This window comes from Amblyomma maculatum, chromosome 4, assembly GCF_055883805.1.
Source record: "Amblyomma maculatum isolate TAMU_Amacu chromosome 4, ASM5588380v1, whole genome shotgun sequence".
Classification (NCBI taxonomy): Eukaryota; Metazoa; Arthropoda; class Arachnida; order Ixodida; family Ixodidae; genus Amblyomma; species Amblyomma maculatum.
Genome location: NC_139347.1, coordinates 54,120,946 through 54,144,466, shown reverse-complemented (window position 1 = coordinate 54,144,466; position 23,521 = coordinate 54,120,946). Strand labels below are relative to the sequence as shown.

Sequence of the window (23,521 nt, the reverse complement as noted above, 5' to 3'; positions counted from 1 at the left end):
TGCAGACGTCTTAACCTCATCCACCCACCTGATTTTCTGCCGCCCCCTGTTGCGATTTCCTTCCCTTGGTATCCAATTTGTATACTCTTAGCGACCATCGGTTATCCTCTCTTCACACTACATCCCCTGCCCATGCCCATTTCTTCTTCTCAATTTCCACTAGAATGGCATGTGTCACTCTCACGTCCCGGTCTTTTTTGCGCTTCAGGCTTCGCCAAAATGAGAAAAACAGTTTTGCTGAGCATTATATAACTCGAGTTACTTATCTCGCCCACTATGAACGATTCCTATCTCTTAACATTACGCCTACCATTTTTCGTTCCATAGCTCTATGCGTTGCCCTCAATTTAAGCAGAGCCCTTTTCGTTAGCCTACCCGTTTCAGCCCCATAAGTAAGTACAGGTAAGATGCAACTGTTGTGTGCTTTCCTCTTGAACGATACCGGAAGGATGCTAGTCCTAATCTGCGAGTACTTGCCAAATGCGCTCCATCCTAATCTTATTCTCCTAGTTATTTCCCTTTCATGGTCTGGATCTACGGCTACTACCTGTCCTGAACAGACATATTCGCCTACCACTTCCAGTGCTTCGCTGCCTATTGTGAACTTTTGTTCATTGACGAGGCTGTTGAACATTACCTCTTTTGCATATTAATTTTTACGCTACACGTTTCCATTCACACACTGCCCCAAGCTTACTTGTCATAGCCGAGCGAGCCATCTTCGACGTCCGTGTCTTCCATTCTCGAAGCCTGCAGTGCGGCTTCGATGGCCATGCAGTGGCTGTCGCAATACTGCTCGTCAACTGCTGCAACGCTTCGACGTTGCGCGTACGATTGATGAGCGGAAGGAGTGCGCGTGGAGGGGGGCGTGTGCTCGGGGTGGGCTCCTGAAAGACGCAGGTCGGCGTGCCGCCTCTTTCCGGTGTTGCCGCAGAATGCAGTAGTGCTGCCAAACGACGTCAGAGGTGTCGCTGTTGCCAAAAGCAAATGAAGCATCGCTTTGTGCATCATTAATGAGCACACATCTCACGCTGGGTTGTCATGTGCCTTCGTGACACACGCTGCAACGTATACAACAAAGACGCTCGTCTATATCCTGCTTCTTTCAGGTCGAAGCGGTTAAGTGCAGCACGCCGAGTTCGCGTCCCGCTTGGAAAGCCTGCAGAGAATGCCTTCCAGAAAAAAAAACGTAAAATGTGAAAATCAGAGCGCTCATCGAAAACCTTCCCGGCTGAACATTTCCGTAACGTCACTAAACATATACTCTTAGACATTCACTGATAAACGTCAGCACCATTCCGCGGTCCTTCTTTCCCAACTGACCGAATCAATGGAGCTTTCTGTGTACCACAGTTGACCTACATACAGCATATATAACAAAACTGACAAAAAAGCAGGATTAAAGCTCGTCGAGTGGACGAATCCCGCCAGATGCGAGCCCAGTCGTCAATAATATTACGGACGCAATCAACAACCTGTCAAAACGTTTTCACGAGTTTTCTCGCATGGCTGGCCAATCGGCTCGCGGGACGGCCGTAAGCCGACGTTCTTACCATCACTTCGAAAGCATAATGAAAGACCAGTGGTGACAGCCTAAATGTGGACACATCAGTCGGGAGCATTCCGAGCGTGACGATCAACTGAATGCATTCCGCGTAATATTGTGTTATTTTAAGCATCTCACTTGAATTGCTGTGAAACATGTAAGCCCGAAAACGTTGAAAAGCACATGGTATATTGATTAGTATGGTCTGGACATAAAGCCACGACTGTAATCTGGAAATCTCAACAGTGATCGGCATGCTCCAATGTCAAAACGAAAAGCACGAGGTCTGGAAAAGGATCAGTTTGCTAAAGCATCCATGTTTTCGTGTCCGTAGCACAAAGGCTGAAGATGTGTTTTCTGGAACTTGTCAACACTATAAAAAAAAATGTGCAGAGGCGAATCTTTTTCTTTCTATTGTTAGAGCCTGGCAGCGTTCAAGTGGCAAGCCTGCCTACAATGCGAAAACACTCAGGCCAGGGTCGACGCCCCACCCATAAAAACAGCATATGCGTTTCTTATCAAAAGAATGGCCACACTTCACACGACGTAGAGAGAGAAATAAGAGGACGGGGGGGGGGGGGGGGGGGGGGGGGAATAAGAGAATTGTTTTCATATACCAGTTCCGGGGTGAATGCCTGAGTCATGAACGTCGTACTGTTGTCATAAGTGCGCGGCCAGCTAGGTATAGTTGTGAGGGTGTTTTACTTCGAGCACCGGAACGGGATATCGCTGTTTGTAATAAGGCATAAGGTGCGCCATGTGCTTCAAATCCTCCTCATAATGAAGAAACTTGTGTTTAAAGAAGCAATATTTCATCTAGGTCTTGGTATAGTGGCGCTCAGGAGAGCCGCGTATGAAAAGAGTGAGAGAAAAAATAAAGGCTTTAGGAAGCGCGTGAGGACATGTGCTCGAAATAGGGTTGCTCCTTTGTGCTTTGTTGGGGCTATATGTAGAAAGTGAAGGCGCGGCGACTGTTTCACATGGGTGGAGACTTTATTCTGTGAGAGCCTAGCAATAGCGTCATGAAAAAAAGAAACATGCATGCGCTGATATTACTTATGAAGACGATAAGCATGACGTACGATGTTAATGCGCGATATGCTAATGTATACCATGTCTTACCATGTTCACGAAAAGTAGCCAGGTCCCTTTAGACGTGACCAAAACTGTGGACATACTTGAACGTAACGGGGCACACGTATTTGATTACACCTAATAATTTGCTTAAAATTTTGTGATGAGTTGATTACTTTCTACGAGGTAGTAATGTTCTCGATAATTCAACTTTTTTTTTTTTTGTGTGTGTGTGTGAAGGATTTTGTAAAAATGGGCTGTATATAACCAGTGCTAAAACCTAAAACTTCGGCAACCTGAATTCAGTGGCAAACATTGGTGTGCCACGTAACCGCCCCACGTTAGAGCGACAGGGACCAATCTTCGAAGAATCCACGCGTCAAGAGTCAGCATTTGACTAAGGTCATGTTTTGTGCTTCGCATTTCCCACGATGGCTATGTGATGTTTAACATCCGGCCCGAAGCGACTCGCGGTATGAAGGACGACGTCTCAGGATTTATTTAGACCCTCCGGAGTTGATTGACGTGCACTGACATCGTACGGCACACGGGCGCCTTTGCGTTTTGCCTCTATCGAAACACGGCCGAGAGCGGCATTTGTCCCTTCAGAGCGCGAAAAGCGAAGCGCGGCGCTTCACTTCCCTCCGACTTTTCACTGTCGCTACAGATGTGTTCGTGAAGAAACGCGGAAGCAATTGTCAAGAAAACTTCGAAAACAATCGCATATAATGCGCCAGACTATAGATCAAGCAAGCCGTACCAGCGGTATTTCTGGTACGATGAATAAAAACGAATGAAAAACAACAACAGGTGAAGCCGTACCAGCGCATACTCGTCCGTATGTATTTCTGGCACGATGAATAAAAATGAATAAAAAACAACAACAGGTGAAAATTAATAACGCAATAGTGATCAAATACTGCGCTGTAATTGTAAAGTGTTTTTTTTTTTTTTTTTTTGGGGGGGGAGGGGGGGGGCTGTAATTTACCGCCGAAATCAATTATATTTAAGTTGAACGGATTGGCTTCGTAATCGGTTGCTTGTCTTCTCCAAAGTTACAAGACTGCCACTGACTGAGTGCAGCCCTGATGTGTAGTACTTCGGCTTGTGAGCGTCACGGACAAAAAAGACCCATTCACAGTTGCAAGCCGCGAAGGGCACGTCGCTCAAATCGACTGGTATTCTCACTCTCAAAGCCGAACAGCGGGTCTCTTTCCCGGACAGGTCTCGTTCAGAACGAGACTTGCCGATCCTGAGTCCTGACTATTCACCAGTAACGAGAAGCCGGATTCAACAAGGTTGACGACTGGGCGAGTTGGTAAGCATTGGTAAGCCGGATGTAGAACTAACTTCCGTTCACCTCAGCTGCACCGCTGATTCGTTACCGGTTTGCGGCCAGCAGACGCAAGGCTGGAAACACGAGCAGTGCTCAACTGGCTTGCAACTAGTCGCTTTTCGACCAATGCGAACAATAAGACCAATAGGACGATCGCACAACCCCTATAAGAGTTGCAAGTCTGGACGCGGGCACTGAGAGTGACAGATTTCCGCGCTCGAGAGCTTCGGCGTGGGCGCGACATATATGCAAACTGATTAATTCGGAATCACCCAGGTTACCGCTTTGTTTCTGTTACTGAGTAAAGACTATACACTGCCTTGACATGAAGTCACTATAGGCACGTGCCTCATTGCCCTTGCTGCTTTGTGCAGCGTCCGCAGCACAGTACCCTATGCCGGAATACCAGAATGTCCTATGCCAGAACACGAAGTACGCTGTCTAGCCTGAGAGTGTTAAATTAAAATGCTGGGATGCACTACTGACAGTTTGGATCCCAGCATACGGTGTATTTGCCCACGAAAAACCAAGCCTTCCGATGCCCCTCAGTTGTGCCACAGGCCCGAAATCGACAGAGGCCGGCCGGGATAATTGCGAAGGGGCCAAATGCCGATGACCTTGGGCGTGAGTTGTCAGCGTGGCCGCCGAACTTGAGATGTTTTTTTTCGAGCAGATCATTCGACGCGAGAGCCCCCATCGGTGGACCTCCCGGACAGTTCGTCGCGTAATTGCGCTTTCGGATATGCGACCTTGAAGGTTAATTGCAGAAGCCACGTCTCCTTATAAAGACGCGCACACAGAAGATTGCCGCCGCCCGTATTTCGGCCACGTGGATCACAACGACGGGCGGGCGGATAAAAATCACAAAAAGCAAGCACGAATGCTGGTATTTAGCCGTACTTCTAGTCGAACTGTTCAGCTGGTAATATAACCGTCATTTGCCACTTTCTCTCTAATGCAGAGACAGACTGCACACAAGATATATCTTCCTGCTAGTTCAGTGTTTCAGAATTAAACGCATTTAATTTGTCATCTAATGGGCAGAACCCAGATTACTGAACTTGCACGAACTCTCTGTACTGACAATAAAAATATAACTGTAGACTCGAATATAACAAATTCATGCGTACAATATTTTTGCTTGCCAGAGGTGGAGCTCGCAACGATTTTATTGCGAGCCGTGGATTAAGCCACGTGTACGTTAGTCTGAAACGATTACACAAACTTAATGCTCATAAAATTATCGACGTGAACAAGGTGAGAAAGTAATGCAACTTCGTTTATAACGCTTTGCGGATATGAACAGCGCCCTGCGGTACGTGGAAGCACAGGTTCGAGGTTGAGCAAAGGAGCATGGCATAAATCATGACACTCATAACAATGTTCACACATAGTAGGCAATTTTCGCTGCTATCAATAGGAAAGGGCATTCTATTACTGCCAAGATAAAAATTCAGCAGATTGAACGGTTTGATATATATATAATATATATCAAACCGTTAATCAACACCCATCTCTCTCTCTCTCTCTCTCTCTCTCTTGCATATATATGACTGAACGCCCACGGCCATGCGTGCAATGGTGAGTTTCCCTAGTTGTGCAAACACATAATGACATAGCCAACATTGTGGGGACTCCTGTATTAAATTTCCACTCTGCAATGCACTCCCAAGCCCAGTTTCATGTAAGGCTACGGGGAGATCGAAAGCTTCTAGTACCTGTTCACGAACCGGTAGGTGCTGCACTGCGAAACATAGATAAGCGTGAGCATGCAAACGGAGATAAGCGTGACAACATCTATAAGCATGCGTCTAAAGCCGCGCTGACTATACGTAGCTAGAAGCCTGGCCCGTGCACGCTGTAATGTGGGCAAATAGAAAGCGAATTAATCGATTGATTTTTATCTGGCATTATAATATTGGGCTAGGACTACTGTAAATATAATTTTGCGTTATTTATCAGTAAACTGAACTGACAGCTAACTCATAAAAATATAGGCGCCATGTCCTTTGTTGTGCGGAATGTTTCCATATACCAAGACCATCCATTTTTGATTGTGGCTCTTTTTACAACGAACGCTGTCTCTTCCTGACGGGTTCAAAGCTCATCCGGTCACGTGGCCAACACGCTCGGCACGTGACAACGCGCTCCTTGTGGTAAGAAAGGTTGCCAGATTGCCGAATTTATTGCGTTACGAAAGGAGAGACTTATTCTTCCTTTTCCCTTCCTTCCTCTCTTCCAGGGAAAAGGGAAAAAATGTGCACCAACTGCTAGTAAAAGCAGAGAAAAAGCTGAAAGGGCAAACGAAATAAAGTGATGCAGCATTGCAACACCAATGCGACCCTTCATTTGCATTACAAAATGTTGTGCACTGGGAGTCGCTCTCAAGACCTTTTCATCGAGCGAGGAGGATATGCGAAACGCCTCCTCTTTGAGCAGTTGCAAACCGGTTCCGCTGCCGCTTCTATCGTGACAGCGCCGAGTGCCCACAGTTTCCACAACAGCCCAGCGAACAATATGGCGACAGCCAGAGAACCCTGGTTGGAAAGGTGCGGCACACCAAAAACAACTCTTTCCTAAACCTTTCGGCGTGACTTGCATTTTATTTCACATTTTAAGACGTGTCTTCTATTGACGCGATGGAATAAACAAGGCTAGGCTTACCTGCTGTAACCTTCGCTTCGCAGCATCTCCTCGCAAGTGCCGAACACGAAATAAAGGATAATGACCGTGCCAGTTGCTAAGTAGATCGAGGCATAGCTGATCCGATTTACTGCTGCTGCCGATTTTAGTCCGGACTTGTGTCTCAAATTAAGATGACACGTTGCGCCAGGAAGATCGACCAAATTATAAAAAAATAACAGTGTGATCCGCTTAAAATTAACATTTTCCTATCAGGCTAAACGGAACAAGACTTGGTGCTCGCCTCCTTGCACGCGACACACAACACGAAAATGCCACGTGGAAAGCATAGAATGACAATAACTGAGCGTATGACTACACAAGAGGCAGGTGGTTCAGCAGCGGCTGCAGGACGGCGGAGACTCACTTTCCGACGATGAACTGGACCTTCTTCCTGGGCCTGCAGTAGTCGCAGCCGGGTCCGCTCTCGGACGACCCGTCGTTGCCACAGCGGTCGCAAGGTAGCCTCCCAGAAGTCGGTAGACACCGGCTCAGCCGACGAACCAGCAGCGCCGACAGTCCGGCCAATCGGCCCGGCTTATCGGCAGCCGTTACCAACATGACTGAGAGGCGCACCCGGTCTTCAAGTGTGCAACCCACACAAGAGGCTCGAATGAGTCGGGATTGTCGTGGAAGCAGAGTTCAGCAGCAAGAGTTTAGTTGCGAGAGAGTTTGGATTAGGTGCCCATACTGAGAGGCGAGCGGTAAACAGCGGCTTTACCGATAAGCAATCCACGGCGTCCGGAAAAAGAGGCACTGGAGTGTCCCTCCTCGACCAAACCAAACAAAGGGCCAGTTTTATCGGGTGAGAAAACCTCGCCTACCTTCTTTGGGTTCCATTTAGGGGGTAAATTTGCGAAGCAACAATGCTAGCCGAGAGAGAATCACAACGCGGAGCTCAACTTTTTCCATCGGGGCGTCAGCAAAGATTTTAACGCAAACTAGTTGGAGAAACCGCTTGGCAGGGTATGGCAGCTGTGAGCCGTGCCTACAAGTTTCGCGCTAACGAGCCACCTAATTACGGCGCAGAACAGCTTTTACCATCTTAGACAGCGCTCCGTCAAAGAAGCCTACGCACGAAGAGGAGAGAGAAAGCAAAAGGCAGGTTGAACCGAAAAGCAGGAAGAAACAGGCGCTCTTGCGAAATACAGACACGAAAGCGACTTTTGACACGCTTCACCGTGGTCGTTTTGAATCGAGACAATATGCGAGGACAACGTAATGGGCCGAGGCAGAATCAGCGGGCCTTGCCTGCGAGGATTCACGTTCAGGAGGCACGTGCTCAGAAAAAGGCGATTCCACGAGGCAGCAAGAAAATTGGCGTGAGGGCCCCTTTCCACTCGCCCTCTCCAGCTCGCCGCCGCACCGGCGTGACACGCAACTCGAGAGGTCGGTGTGCCGACACCGAGCCACGCACACAAACGACGCGACCGCGAGGCATGCGCCGCAAAACAAGACACGTCCTCCCGCCGAGAGCGGCGACAAATTCGCGCGAGCGACCAGCGGCTACAAGACGACTTGGAAGGAGGAGGACGCTGGCGCGAGCGAGGCGGCAGCACGAGTCGGCGCCTTGGCAACCAACGCCAACCCCCTCCTCCCCTCGCTCAGCTTGGCCAGCGCCAGTCACAAGCAGCAGCAACAGAGACGGACCGACAACGTTCCCCTCCATTCAGTTGTTTTCCCTTCTCCCCCCACCTTGCCCCTCCCGGGACTTGGCGATTGTTCGTTCGCGAAGATCAGACCGAGCATGGCGTGTTGGGCCATGTTTCGGTCCACTACGGAGCTCCGAACCGTACCAGCCCGAGATCAGCAGCGTTGCCCAGCAGACTGGGCCAAAAACTGCTTCGGCCAAACATGCTCTTACGAAAAATAATAAGCTTTCCCTCCCGCCAGTTCGGGTTTCTAGGACCAGGCCCAGAACCAAGCCCACAGATAAAACATTAGTGGAATCGACCACTGTGGAGTTCATCTGTAATAATAGAGAGATTAGGGTAATAGCGGAGTGCGAGTGCGCATGCTCAGAGTGATTACCGCACCCCTCGCCCATTCATCGCACACCCCGCAGCCACCCTATTCCTAACCGGTAAGGTTTCTCTATTCTAAACTTCATAATAAGACACCCCGGGGCCCGGACCAGGACGAAAATTCTTAAACTACACAGTTTCCGTGGAAGCTTTACACCTTTCCTTTGTAGTCACATGGCTGCTGTACACCGTTTCTTTGTAGTCACATGGCTGCTTTACACCTTTTCTTTGTAGACACATGGCTGCTGTACACCTTTTCTTTGTAGTCACATGGCTGCTTTACACCTTTCCTTTGTAGTCACATGGCTGCTTTACACCTTTTCTTTGTAGTCACATGGCTGCCTTCGGGTGAATGTGCATGAGCAATTGCTCACTACTACAGAGACACTGAGCAGGTTATTTATAGCAGACCATACATCTCGATTACATACATTGTCCAAAAGGTGACAACGCAGTCCCGCAGCGGCGACTGTGTGAACTGCGACATCAGGACGTATGAACACAAAATGACTACACGCGGGCGTGGAGAGTAAAAAATTGCGCAAAAATGAGACGCCCGACAGTACGCCACAGAATGCGGGACTCAATGTTTTTTTTTTTCTTTTTGCTTTGCAAAAAAGTAGGTTCATATACGGCGAATTCGCTTCCACTACCTGCAGGTTTCTTTTCCAAACTCTCTGCTGAAAGGAAAAAGCTTCTGATTGTTCGACAATGGCTGTTGGCTACAAAGCACGACGAACAGTTTCTTTATTACTTTCTCTCCAGTGCCCACCTGCCGGCGGAGTGACCCAAGGTACATGAAACTGCTGGGCACCACGTGCAAAACGTCTCACGAACTCCATGCAACGAAAGCTGCATATACTTCACTCTTCTCCCGACACGGCACCCAGGTCCGTTCGCCCCGAAACCTATTTAATTCTAGCATTATTTATTGTCGCCTGTGCAGCTAGCAAAGGTGAAACTGGTGTGAGCACTCCCCGTCTCATCGTTGGATACAAGACTGCGTGGAAGCCGTTTCTGCTTGAATGGTTTCTGTGCTTCTGTTCTGTTGCTGTGGCAACGCCGAGCATTGCCAACAAGAGGACACAAGTAACGCATGGCGCGCTTCCTTACGATCGTTGCTCCGCGCGGTAAAGACTCGAACATCAGGCAGCAACAGGGGCATGCTCAGCAGCATACCCTGTGCGAGAACACGCGCAGTGGCCAGTGTGTATGCAACAGTCCTTGCTCCCCGTCTTCTTATCATTACGGCCTTCCACCCACCGCTGCTTTGCGCTGAGGTACTCGAGTTGAGGTTATGGGCCCGAATTCCGAGGTTTACGTCCCAAAAAGGCTCGCAAAAGTAGGCACTGTTTGTTCGTTTGTTTGTTTCCTTGAGAAATGTCATTGCTTTGTCCTCCCACTTTAGCGTGAAGAAAGCTATACTTTAACGCAAAGAAAAGAAAGCTCCCAGAACGATGCATCAAGGCTTTGAAATGAAGACTAAAGAAGATGTAAGTACGGTAATCCAGAGAACAAATCGTGCTTGATGTCGATTGAGCTTAGGCTAAGCCCCGCGTACGCCACAACCACGCGCCTGTTTACGGCCGCTAGCCTTGTCCAGCCGCACTCGATTAGGAGCTCTGTTTACGGTGTCTCTAAAATTAGTAATTTCTTTAGTTACCTTTACAAGATAAGTATTTACTTCCGGTTCTACTCGGGAAGAAAGCAGGTCGACAATGCAGTTATCTAAGCGAGAATCGTTTCTCCAAAAGAAATTATATATATATATATATATATATATATATATATATATATATATATATATATATATATATATATATATATATATATATATATATATATATATATATAATCCCACACTACTCGTTAGCATGCAATCGTATAGGATCAATATGTGGACGTCCACCCGACGTTGATATGAAGCCTGGGTTTAACCAAGCCGGACAAACGTGTCTGCGTGGCCTTAGAGGCGAAGGATCCTAGAAAACTAGATTCCAATTCTCATCTAATTCCTTCCTCCCTGTCGCTCATCTCTTCGATTTCCTCTTTACGTTCTTCCCTATATCCCTTTCTCCGTCCCCGTTTAGGTGTTTCTGGCGACTTGATATCTGATACCGGGGCTAGCAAATATATTGTCACTTCTTTTTTTGAATATTTTGCAATAAAGTAACCACTGTAACAACAACCTACAACGCGAAGCTTGATTTAGCAGCGCCATGTCATGCGGTCTTGTGAGCTTCGCGCGCATCACCTTCGACAAAGAGAATCGAAATAATGCAAGTACTGTAGACGTGTGACTCACTAGCCCTGTATACATGGACTCGACAGCACCGGGTCGAGTAAGCGTCGAGTAAGCGAGGTCACCATTACTCGACCCGTTTGGTGTCTACATGAACTCGCTTTCTAGCGAGTAAGTATTGCAGCGGCGCCTAACGTCGTGATTTGAAGCTATTGTGCAAGTTTCTTACTCGTATTTGATTCCGTTGCCTTTTACTATTGAGAGCTTCGATTATTCTTTTTTATCGTTGATGAGGGCTAAAAAGCATTCAATTTCGCTCACGCTCCTCGCCGTTCCGGTTGCTTTTTAATCCCAGAGTTCGCCATAACTCGACTCCCTGACTCGGCAGCGTCTACATGCTTTTAGACAAGCGGGTCAACCGAGTTAACCTACCCCCTGCAAGCGAGTTAACGCGACCCGCTCCGCGGCTATTTTACTCGACCCGAGTGCGTATACATGAACCCGACAACTGTTCTTTTACTCGACAGGCTTACTCGACGCGACTCTGCCGAGTCCATGTATACAGGGCTATACTTAGGCAAGGAAATGGGCATCCAGGGTAAAATCGCACAGTACAACATCAATAACGTGGCTAAGATATTTGTGGTCAGATGGCACAGTTGGAATACCGTGCATCGACATTTCTGACCGACTGCTCCCGAAGAAGATCGAAGAGAGCTTCGCACGTTCGCTTTTCAATTACCTTACTTGCCTTTACTGTGAGGCTCAAGAAAGTGCCGAGAAGATTTTTGCGGAGGGGCCCACCACGCATTGCCTCTTCTTGGTAATTGTTTATGCAAGCTACGCAATCACTGACTCCGGAGGAGACGCGTCTGTCTCGCGTGGTGCACACTAAAATGCTGATCCCCTTCTTCACATCATTCCTGAAGGCTCGTCTAGTAAACGACCAAAGCCACAACAAAGGCACCGCGGCGCTAAAATTGAGCAAGCACGAACGCCACGGCGAAACACATCGACACGCGTATTCAGACAGACAAAGGTCCCAAACGTCACCATCGCTTCCTGCCTTTATATATAGGCGGTAGCACTTCCCAATAGAAAACAAAAATAGGAAGAGGGCGTGGAATCGCAGCTTAGTCGCTCCCTGCGCATCGTCCCGAGAGGCCCCAGATGGTGCCTGTGCAAACACAGCACTCAAAGCGCCAGTGGTGCAGATAAGCGAGGCGAGCACGCATGCACGCACGCACAAACGTGCAGGAACCCGAAACTGGAAAAGAGCCGCCGGCGAGACGGGCACCCCCATCGCCCACACAAACTGCGCTGACCGGAGGAGAGCGGCATCTCGACCGAATCGCAAATTCGGCCGCCATTAGGGACGGGAACCGGCATGCGTGGCGTAGATTTGCAGGCACCCCGATGCTGATACGCCCAACTCACGAAATTGCCGCCCTACTGCCTCAACGTCGATTCGTTCTGCTTGCCGATTGGAATCGTGACCGTCTGGTGTGACTCTCGACCACGTGGGATGTGCGCGCGGTCGTGTGTTGCTGGTATTTTGTTTATTTATTTATTTTTCACTCTTCGATAGGGTGCACCTCGATGACCGCGAAGACATCGAGGCGCACTACTCTTCGACGATGAGCAGAGACACCTGGCCGTCGCCAAATGCGAGTTTCATGGATTTGTGCTTCTCTGCTGCGTGTAATTCTGGGCGATTCACTACAAACCCCAGCAGCAGATGACAGTCGTAAATAAGACCTCGTTGTATGTGCATTCAGAAATGACACCCTCCCTCCAAAATCGCCTTGTGGCGATTATCATACTTGCCCAGGATTTTCTGCAATAAATTTGACGCACACGTTCCCAACGCTCTTAGCCTTCTCATATGATACAAGACAATGGGACTTCTCCAATCAGAAGAGGAGACACCTCTGTAGTCGTAATGAAGGAAGGTCGGTGCTTTGCCCAACGACAAAGAGCTGGAGTAAGCGGGAAGGTCACGGAAAGGTCAAGTAAATTTCAGGTCTTGTTCTTCCGAGACGGTGAGGTGGAGCGACGATGAGTGATGAAATACGGATAGCGACACTTGCAGATAACAAGGCGAATAACTGAAGTTTATACAAAAAAAAAAAAGAAGCTTACAATATATACAGCAAGATTTGCCTAGCTCGGCCTAGCCGAATATGACGAGTTAAGCCATAGCACAGAACACTCGACTGGGCCCTGGGGCTCGGTTTTAATGCCTCGGAGCCCAGTCCACATTTGAATCCTAACCAACTGCAGCAAGCATCACCCCGATTGGTTACTTGCTGCCTACCACACACGCTAATTTGGCGTTGTCGTTTCGCCTTATCTGATTAGCGGTGTCGACAAGCCCCTTCGTGCTATGTACACACAAGGAACCACTGCTGACGCTTGCCTGCGCCCACCACGTTTCCGCTGTGCCCACCACGTTCCTCAAATGACCCTCACAGGTCACTTGAGGTCTCTTCGATTTAGCTGCACCAGTTGCACTAGTTCAAGTACTGCAGCACCGCCGTCCTCGTTTTGCCAGTGCCGCGCGCGCCGTCTGCACTTCTCTGCTCGTTTTGTCAAGGTGCAGAGCTAGTTCTGCACGAGTTCTCGCCCATCCTGCACTCGCTCCAGAGGAGGTGCAGAAAAAAGTGCAGCATGGCGCACGCGCCAATCGGCCCAGAGCAGACGACGCTGCGCATCGTTCGGCAGAGCTTTGTAAAGTCCCTCTCCTTCAGAACCCGGACGGTTCTTTGCTAACGGATCCGATAATAGTTGCGTATGGTATATGGGCTGCATGCTGACGATTAGCATTTTGCTGATGGAGGAGCAATGTAGTTGTGGCCGCATATGTAGTGGTACGTGGCCGCAATACGTACGGCATTTTCGCGCGCGTTGTCCTACGTATATTTTTATCGTGTTGTGACCTAAGAAGACGGGTAGCTGCGAACAGAAAGCAGTTGCGATCGATCGAGTTTCTGCTGCATCAAGTGTGTGTGCCACACGACAGCGTGCGTAGCGACTCTGCGACATCAAACTTGTCGCCCGCGGAGTACATAGACGTCTGAAAGCGCGCAATGAGGTACAGTCGTGAGCAAAAGTGGTATACAATACTCAGCCGGTGGCGGAACTCGGGAAAACTGTGTCGTGACTTCATCTAACAACAACTATCTGGGATCGAGACGACAGTGACGGTGCCCTATTTTATCTACATGCATGTATCACTGTCGGTGTCCCTGTCGCTATCGCTATATGGCATTTCTATGCAATTCTCCCGAGCTTCGTCACTGGCTGAGTGTTGTCTAGCACTTTTGCTCACGACTGTACGTGCGTCTTTTCAGCAGCTAGCGCTTTTGGACAGAAGTCCACGAAAAACAATCGAGAGCCTCATTAGGCAGTCTTGCTTAAACTAGTACTCGTGGCAACTGCTTACACATTAATTCTCTCGTACCCAGGCGCATGAATGGCATCTTCGCAGACTGACCGGTATAACGATCGTGCAGTCGCGCGTATGTTGGTCAATTGGTCGCAATCAACGTCACTGTTAGCCGTCGTCACTTTCCGATCGAGTGCAGTAGGCCTACGGCAGCTGGCTTCGAAATTGGACGTGATCATGTTACAGCACGCGATACATGAAATGTATACTGTGCGCACGCGTCTGCTAGGTTGCAGAGTCGTACAGTTGCGTACTCGTTTTGGCCGCTGCAGACACACGCCAGTGTCGGAACTGGCACTGCACGCTCACGTGACCGCCTGGCACCGCTGCAGCACTTTTAAGGACTAGTGCAGCCGAGCAAGCCAAATTGAAAATCTGGAATATTCGTGAAGGCTGTGGTCCAGGACGTTGATGTCGATTTCTGGCCCTCGACTGCAGCACGGTTCTCTTCGACAAAATAAGGTAGTCACAATACCGCATCTCCTGTGATTTTGGCGACCTAACGAGTCAGCGAACGCATAAAAAGGAACGGCATGATCATAGAGAGAACACGAAAAAAGAAACATAGCAGTAAAGCTTTATCACTGCAGTGATATGCAGGTGATCACACAAGAAAACGCGGGTCGAAAAAATGTGAGCGGCTTCCCCAGAGCGAACTATATGGTTTTTGGCCACGATATTCTCAAAAGACCACTCGTTTATTTCATTAAAGTTTTTTGTAGTACTTTTTCTCTCGGTGAGGAACGCCACACATGAGACTTGAAGAAATCTGTTTAGTATCGCACTGCTTCGTGAATAAACAAACTTGTCCGAACTCGCGGTCCATCGCCAAAGGTTCCTCCCGGAGCAGTGGGCCATAAAAGCTTCCGAGCTCGAGGAGCATGAATACTGCCTCTGGAAATTATTCTATATGAGTAGGAACAGATATTCACTTCTACTATTTAATAGTATTTTGTTGTGGCGTAATTCAAAACTTGTTTGTTTGTTTTGGTCCGGCGGTAATCGTCGTACCCCTCCTGACGCTCTACGAGCCTGTTCGAGCCCGGTATAGCGCTTTCGCAGAGATAGGAATCGAACGAATCGAACCGTTCTTAAGTAGAATAAAAAGGCTGCTTACTCCCCCCCCCCCCCCCCCCCACCTTTTTTTTTTTTTATGCGCTCTGAAATACGTGTTTCCATGACTACTTCTGGCTAAAAAGGAAAGTGCAGCGGCTGGAAAGGGAGGAGGTGAGAACGTGAGCGAGGAGTTCAGCCCCCAGAAGTGAAGATGCATGCCAAACCCTGCTGGTGACAAAATTTTGGCGTCGGGGAGAGGTTCAAGCAACCATCCAACTCGCACCCCTGCTTGCTGATACCACCCGCCCTTCCTCGAGATCCACACCACGCCACCCGCCTTCCTCAAGTTCCGAAAGGCACAGAGCGCGTGAAAAACTAAACATGTCCAGCAAAGGCAAGCATTCAAGCGGCGCACCATTGGCGCTGTGGGCGCAGTGTAATCGAACGAAATCGACGGGGCCACCAGCTGAGGCTGCCCGCCAAGGGCGATATGAAATATTACATACATTTTTCACCGGAGTTCAACACTGAGGAGGACGCTCATGCTTCGCAGCGCCTTTAACGGCGCCTTTTTATTACGCGAGCGCTTTTTTTTTTCTTAAGCTGGTTTTTGGAGAAGGGAAGGTGCAGCGTCTAATTCCTCAGTGCACATGTACATTTACTTGTCAGAGGTGCATATGTCATCGGTTTGAATCCCTATCGCAATCAATATATCTCCGATTTGAGTAGAAGATCGATGCCAAAGGGGAAGCGAAATTGTACGACATCACCCTGAACGCTGCGCAAAGTACGGTTGCGTCACAATTTCGGTACGAAATCACGCGCGTATTAACTGCTGCTATGACACCACAACAAATGCAACGGCCCAAGGCTCTGCCCGTTATTTGGCCACTGGTTAATCCAAAAACAAAAACAGGAAGAATGTATGTCGCTTCTATAAGGTGAGTTTGTACCCCATATACAAATGAAGTGCCAACTGAGCGATCACATTCATTATCGCTTCAGTCTGAAAATACACACAGACACTGCGAGTGGTTACTTAAATGTGTCTTTTAATTGGTTCTCAGAGAATTACAGCCATCAGCGAGGCTTTATTGAATCTCCTTCCTAACATTTTGACAGCCGGCAACTGCCGATACTGTAGTATTTTGGATGTAGCTGATATATGTAGAAGTGTCTCTTGGAATAAAAATTTTCCGCGTTCACCTTCAACTACGAGCCCCGGCCACGTTGCTCCGGGGTCCGTCCCGGGCCCCACTACAGTAGCATTAGTGACGTCATCTATGTCCATTTAGCACGTCGCCTGTGGCCGTAAAGACACTTTTACTGCAGTGTGCGATGCTAAGTGAAAAGGCGTAATGCATGTTCGTATCAATACTCGGTGTGAAGTGTCGGGCGACGAGCTGCACTTTGTGATTGCAGGTGTGCTGCCCGAATGTAAGCGGCTTCGGCAGAGCAAAGGGCGAGTCATTAATTACCCTGGCCATCTAGTTGCTACCAGAACTTCCTACTCAGTATCACAGCCGACATTTCGACAACAGCTCATAGCTTTCAGTCTTTCAGTCACCGACACGTCACTGTCAAACGATATTATGTCACAGACAAGACAGCTAAGGCAGAGCTCCAAGGGAAGTCATCAGTAAACTGCTGCGTCAGTGCAAGTACTTGGCTTCATTTCCTACGTTTTGTACCGCCGCGAGCAGATACAGGCACTGCAACGAGACTATTGTAAACAGGAATTACGACAGGAGACAAAAAGGCACGCAGTTTGTCGTCTACATAACAAGCGATCCGTCATAACAAGCACGTTTAAACTCGTTATGGATACGTGCAGGCTCTCGGCCTGACTCCAGCAAAACACGCGCTTCCCTCCAGCGAGCCAACAACACAACCGCTGTCAACAGCGAAATGCACGCGCCCAGCCGACTCGGGAAAAGAGGGGGCGCGGCCTGTGATCAGTGCACGGCCGCAGTGCGCGCACTCACTCTTTGGCGTCTTTGCCGGGGTAGTCCCCTTCGAGGTAGGGCTCGCTGGCGCATCCGGCCGACGAGTCGGACTCGAGCTGTTCCGAAGTGGCCGTGGACGCCGGGTCCACGGTTATCTCGGGCAACATCGCAGTCGTCGCCTGACCCTGTTGTAGTTGAGGTAGGGGCGCGATGCGCACCAATTCGATGGCTGTCTTCTCTGACAGGGGCTCCATCTCGATGTCGGAGTCGATGCCTCTGTCCAGGTCCATGTAGAAGGAATCTCGCGAGCCGCTAGAGCTCCTCCGCAGCCGCAGGCTCAGGTTGATGCTGCTGCGGTCGTCATCGGACGCGGCCATCGCACGGATGCCACCATCCGTGCACAAAAGCCAGGAGGCCGCACCGACCCTCGCCCGCGCGGCCACTCAAATCGGCCGCCGAGCCGCTACGAGGCTGCTCCGCGGCGCACGGAACGAACCGACGAACCCACGCCGCCGTGACACCACGCCGCACGCTCGAGGTGCCAGGAGCGGCCATTCGCAATCACCTCTGACCCTCGGACGCTGGCGCCATCTCTCGCCTAATGTGGGCACTTGCCTGGAGGGCACTTCTTTCGAATCGAGTTTAAGGTATGATTATGCTTGCACAGACGCTTGGAGATGACCAATAGGTGAATAATGACGAGGTGTTCGCTGGAACGTCGTGCATTTTCGTAAATGCCCTTCGCGAAGAGTTTTTACCTGTTACGATCGGAAATGTGAAAGCAAGTGTTTTCCTTCTGATGCGCGCGTTGCTCTCTTGCTTCGATCGGACGTAGCAAACAACACAACACCTGTCAAAAACGATTTCTGGGACGCCGCGAGATTCGCATTTATAGTGGCAATGCGTTCTCATCATCGCCACTTTGTTTCTATAAGCTTTGGGTTACAACCGGATAAAACTCGAGTATGTATATATAGTAGCCATCATACGCGATTTCTCCGTGCTACAGTGGACGCTGTTAAAGCTTTTTGCTTTTTATGCTAGGCATTCAGACCAAATTATGACCTCAGGAATTTCTATACCTTTGGAATGTTCACAAGGGTCAATTTTCAAAAACCAATTCACTCAAACCGCTACCATTTATCCTACAATGTAGTGCCAACTCCCACTTTTACACTCCGTACTTGCCAGTACTTCGACAAACCGATTTATCATTCCATCCCTCGTATCTCCTGAAAGCATTGCTCACAAACCCACGTACACATATACATGCGCCTGCGAGATGGACACCAGCTTTTCTTTATGTGGTAACTAAGGAGCTTACGGGGTGGCGCAGCTGCATGCAGGCTAAGCATGGTGGCGAGATATTTACTAGAGCGTGGTAGTAAAGTCTTCGATTAAGGCAACAGTTGTCGCTGGTTGGCAACGAGTGATCCAACCTGCTCTCCAAATGAAATTTGACCAATAGATGGGACTATGTGTCCAGCTGGCGGAACATAGAGCTATACAACTGTAACCGATTTTATTCCATTTCAGTCCGTTTGAAACAATGCATTCGGACACCCAATTTACGCAATCTGTATAATTAGAGTTCATTTCGCACTATCCCTTCAAAATTAACTGTGGTCGAAATCTATGTTCAAACCAGAACCCTTTGGACTGTCAGACAAGAACCGTGCAATTGCCCTCCATTTGAGTGCCATTGGAGCTATCGAAAGCCTAATTCTAATACGTATTACTGTTTTGTTTTTATTTTATTTTTGACCGCATTACTAACTTTCATGAAATCGACGCCAAGCTGAGGCGGCGCCGAGAATTAAAACTTAAAATATCGTTAAACAATTTTTTTTTTTTTTTTTTTTTTTTTTGTAAGCGCTTCTTCGGTGCACTCAGGCACTTTCCTGTAAAAATACTGAAATTTTCACACCATCGACGCCGTGCCGAAGCCCCGCTGTGATCCCGTCGACAGAGAACTCATTTGGCAGATGCGCACTGTTTGCTGCTGGTGCTGCATAGCATGCCTTTTGGATGTGATCCCGATATCGTCGTGGCAAAAGAGGGAGCTCGGTAGCACCTCCGCGTACTTCCGCGTGACTTTTTGTACGTCAAAGACACTTTTTGTACGTCAACGAGCTAGAAAATCTGGGAGGTATTCAATTTTTTTACCATTACTAGCAGCCCGAAGAGAAAGCAGCTTTGGTTGCAGAAACTGCAAATTGGCAACTCAGTCACATGAATGGCAATGTGTTCGAGGAATTATCAGAGTGGTGACCTTTTCTGGGTTTAGGTCTGTCTGTCTAAACAAGTTTGTTGTTTTGTTTTTTTTTTATTTTTTTTTTAACGAAAACGCCGATAATCTTGGCTGATGGTTGTAATTGCGGCCACATAGGAGCCGTAATACTCGCCGAATTCTACATTGCGTACACCAAGTTGCAATTAATGCATCAACCTTTTATTTTTTACTGCTTGCGTTTTATACTCTCAGAATGGCGCTTGTTCGTTCTAAACACTTGTGTTCCATGGTCCGCAAAATGATATATCAAACCGCCGTGGTGGTGCAGTGGTTAGGGCGCTTAACTATTGTGCCCGAGGATGCAGGACAGAATCCCGGCTGCGGCGGCCGCTTTCGATGGAGGCGAAAAGCAAGGCGCCCTTGTGCTGTGTGATGTCAGTGCACGTTAAAGAACACAGCTACAAGCCATCCGCCTGGCGGAAGAAGCCGCGAAGAGCCAAGACCTCTTTGCCTGCTTCTGATCGCGGAGGTCTCTGCTCCCGTCCCTTAGGCCTGCGTGCCGGGGGCGGGAATTGGGGGCCTCCTAATCTGGTGGAAAATAAAGTTGTTATCATCATCATCATCAAGAACCTCAGTTGGTAGAAATTCCCGGAGTCCTCCACTACGGCGTATCTCATAGACTGAGTCGCTTTGGGACGTTAAACCCCATAAACAAAACCAATCCAAACGATAAAAGAGTGATGAGAGATTGAGAAAGTCGGGGCCGGCAGACAAAAAAGAAAAAAAAAAAAAAGCTGTGTAGGAATGCGAACGCATTAGGCGCCCATGTCGCAAATATTCAAGAATTGCGTTAAAGCTGTGCACTGTTGTGCCAAGGATTTGGGCACGCAGCTCTCGTCACCCGTTTCGTGATCGAGAGTTGTCTGCTCTCTTGGCGGTAGCGATGAATCCGAGTCGGCGTCGAAAGGATGAACAAAAGGCGACTTTATACACTGTTAACACGGCAATATTTACTGTACAAGATCGGCACGGGGCCGATGGCTACTAGCCATACGTAACTGTTCTCGCGCAGCACTGCCGTCGAGTGCCGCTCGCGTCCCCTCCTTACGAGCGGCACTGCACTCGACGGACGCTCTTGACGGTCTCGGTCACCAGTCCATTCCAATCCGAGGGCAGTACTTGACGGTGGCCTGAGAGGTCAAATCAGAGAGAGAGAGAGAGAGAGAGAAGACTTTATTTACACCGACATGAACCTTGGGGCAGGGGCTCAGCCAAGGGGAGGGTCTCCTTGCCGGCTCTCCTGCGCCGTGGCCGCAGAGAAGGTCTTGGAGTAAGCCTCCTCCGCAAGGCGTAGGACGATCTTTTGTTCATCCGCATTTGGGCTGCGGATGTAGGACTTGGGATGTAGGATTTGATCAAGGGGATCAGTTTCTTCAGCTCCCGGAGAATCGGCGCATTGCCAGATTAGATGATTTTGACTCGGAGGTAAGAGCGCGCTCATCGCCCGCTTCAAATCTGCCGCGGTGCGAAGGCGTTCTGCCTCCAGGGGGACAGCGCCAGGCTGTCTCGGAATGCGTTGGCATGCACGCTTCAGCATGAACTCCTCGACGACAATTTCCATTTTTATATAAAGAACCTTAACAGATTGTTCCCGCAGCACGAGTTTGTTCCGTATGTACGTGTGCGGAAGGGAAAACGTTGGGGAAGGCAGATGTTCGAAATACAGTGACTTCAGTGCTGTTTGTATGTTTGCTTGGGACCTCTCCTTTCGCAAGCATTTGATTAGTTGACATCCTTACCCAAGTCTTTGATTAGCTGACGGAAACTTTTTCCTTTCCCTAACCATCGATTGATGAAAAGTGTCGTCTGATTCCTTATTGGTTGCTGTCCCCACCAAGGGCGGATACAGATAGAGGGCTTAAAAGTAATTCTGGGTTAAACCAGCGCTGATTTCGTCTAATCAACGGTTCAGCGATGTCGTAAATGGTTTTCTCCTTACTTGTTTCTACGTGTTTTATTTACGTTTTCAATAAATAGTTAACCTTCCTTTCCTGCCCTCGAGTAATGCGAATGTTTGAGAGTCGGAATCATCAATACGTCAAGAATCCTGGTTCTATCATCAACAAGTGTTTCCTCACATTGCCATCTAAAGGGGAAACACAACGGCGCAGTCGTGACAAGATCGCAACGTCTTTCTACTCGAGGCATTGGACGGAAGGTGAGAGCAACAAGTCGGTGGACAAGCTACAGAGTAGTTCGTCCTAAATGAGAAAACGTGAAGCTGCGTCGAGAAGCTTCAAGATCACTGGTCGAGTTCGAGATGACGTGGGAGGCTCGTCAACGAGGAGCTGAAGGAGCCGGGCGACAAGCCGTCGAGGGTTCGAGATAGCAAGCTGCTGAAAGGAACCAGGCGTCCACATCGAAAGGATCCGAGCTGTTTCCCTGTGCAGTTGGAGGGATATTTCTCGGGGCTTGAACTGACGTAAGATAAGATGGTGACTAGATCGTGGCCCACATATGATCGCGCGCGATACTTCTCCGCAGCCAGTCCATCGTCGCTCAGTAACGAAGAAAACTCGGGATATTTTCCGTCAGCGTGAGCCCCTCAGTTACACTGCTGAATACAATTAACATGATACCAGTAATATATTACAGGAAACGTGATAGAACTACTCGGGACTTAAGGTCAGAAAAAAAAAAATAGAAAAACTGGGGGCCACTAATGAGCTTTCTTCGAGTGTGAAGTGGCGGCTTCCTTTGAGGATCCCCATTCACGCTTACGCACTTCGTAACTCGCTTAGTCAACAATACAATAATTTGTGCATCTATTATCTCGCACAAACTTATTAGTGCGCAGTCGTAATCCAGTATGTGAATGACCAGCCGACATTGAAACAAAGCCGATTTAACGACGCCGTCAACACGAGCACTGTCTGACTCGGGAACAAGTTTGATTCCCACCTCAAATTTAGGTCAACGCTAATTACAGCGCCTGCCTACTAGACTATGAAAGGTGTTCTCAAGACGTCACACAAACCACCGACTAACCAGTACGCGACCAGGCCACTCGCCAATCATCACCTGAGAGAGGCACATTCGTGATTTTTATCTCACACGCTGACAAAGCCATCACCGGCAACACCAGTTTCTTGAGAACGAGTCCTTTAACGCGACCCTAATACAAGTAGTCAACAAAATAGCAAGAAAATGCAATAGATTACAAGTAACCGCTTACCTGTAAAGCGCTACGTTCAACTCTGGTCGCAGCATATCCAGCGTCTACCTGTAGCGAGGCTCCCGCTTCTAGTTCAGGCTATCAGTAACACAGCAGCCCCGTTTTAAAATAACTTCGCAACAAAATATGAAACCGTTGTAAAATCCTGGAAGTCAACTCCCTGCAAAGTGAGCACTGTGAACATGGTGATCAGCCCTCTCTTGGGGGCAGGAATTGGGCGACGTGCTAGAGGCTCGTGACGTCAGAATCTTTCTTGCTCGCTTCTGCAGTGTTGGAAGACGCGGTAAAGTGATTAAGCCTCTAGATCCGCTGGGTATCGAAAAAATGCAAGTTCGACTCCCGCTACCGGTCGCTTACCCAACGGTGTTTTCAAATGGGTACGCGCTTTCCTATGGCCCGGTGCTCGGCTCCTCTAGAACAGGCATTTCTTAAATAAAGGCCCACATGTGGGCTTCGCCGCACAAGGAGGTTTCAATGCTTCGGAGCATCAACGATCCATCGAAGCGGAGTCTCCAAAGGCGCTTTTCTCACGCATCTCACCCTTTCAAAGCAGAGCATCAGACCGGGGAAAAACGTCACCCCTTCACAGAAGAGCATCAGACCGGTGGAAAACTTGCACTTTTCGAAAATCTGAAAACCTTGCGACACTGGATATCGAACCCAGCACCTTCTTCATGTGAGGTAGAACTTCAAAACACA

The 23,521-nt window shown here is 48.8% G+C and overlaps 1 protein-coding gene across 3 annotated transcripts in view; it reads right to left on the bottom strand.

Annotated features, from left to right (window-relative positions):
• LOC146191062 (proton channel OtopLc-like) overlaps positions 1-17,797 on the bottom strand; it is a 62,361-nt gene extending 44,564 nt beyond the window's left edge. Inside the window, exon 1 of one of the 3 annotated variants that reach the window (XM_084601506.1) lies at positions 17,394-17,797. In XM_084601506.1, the coding sequence (XP_084457632.1) occupies positions 17,394-17,731 (338 nt within the window). In that variant the 5' untranslated portion in view covers positions 17,732-17,797. Of the gene's footprint in view, positions 1-697; positions 880-7,005; positions 8,087-17,393 lie in introns of those variants that run through there. The other 2 variants (XM_084601507.1, XM_084601508.1) reach the window with 2 other exon arrangements.
• Between the last annotated feature and the right edge of the window lie 5,724 nt (positions 17,798-23,521).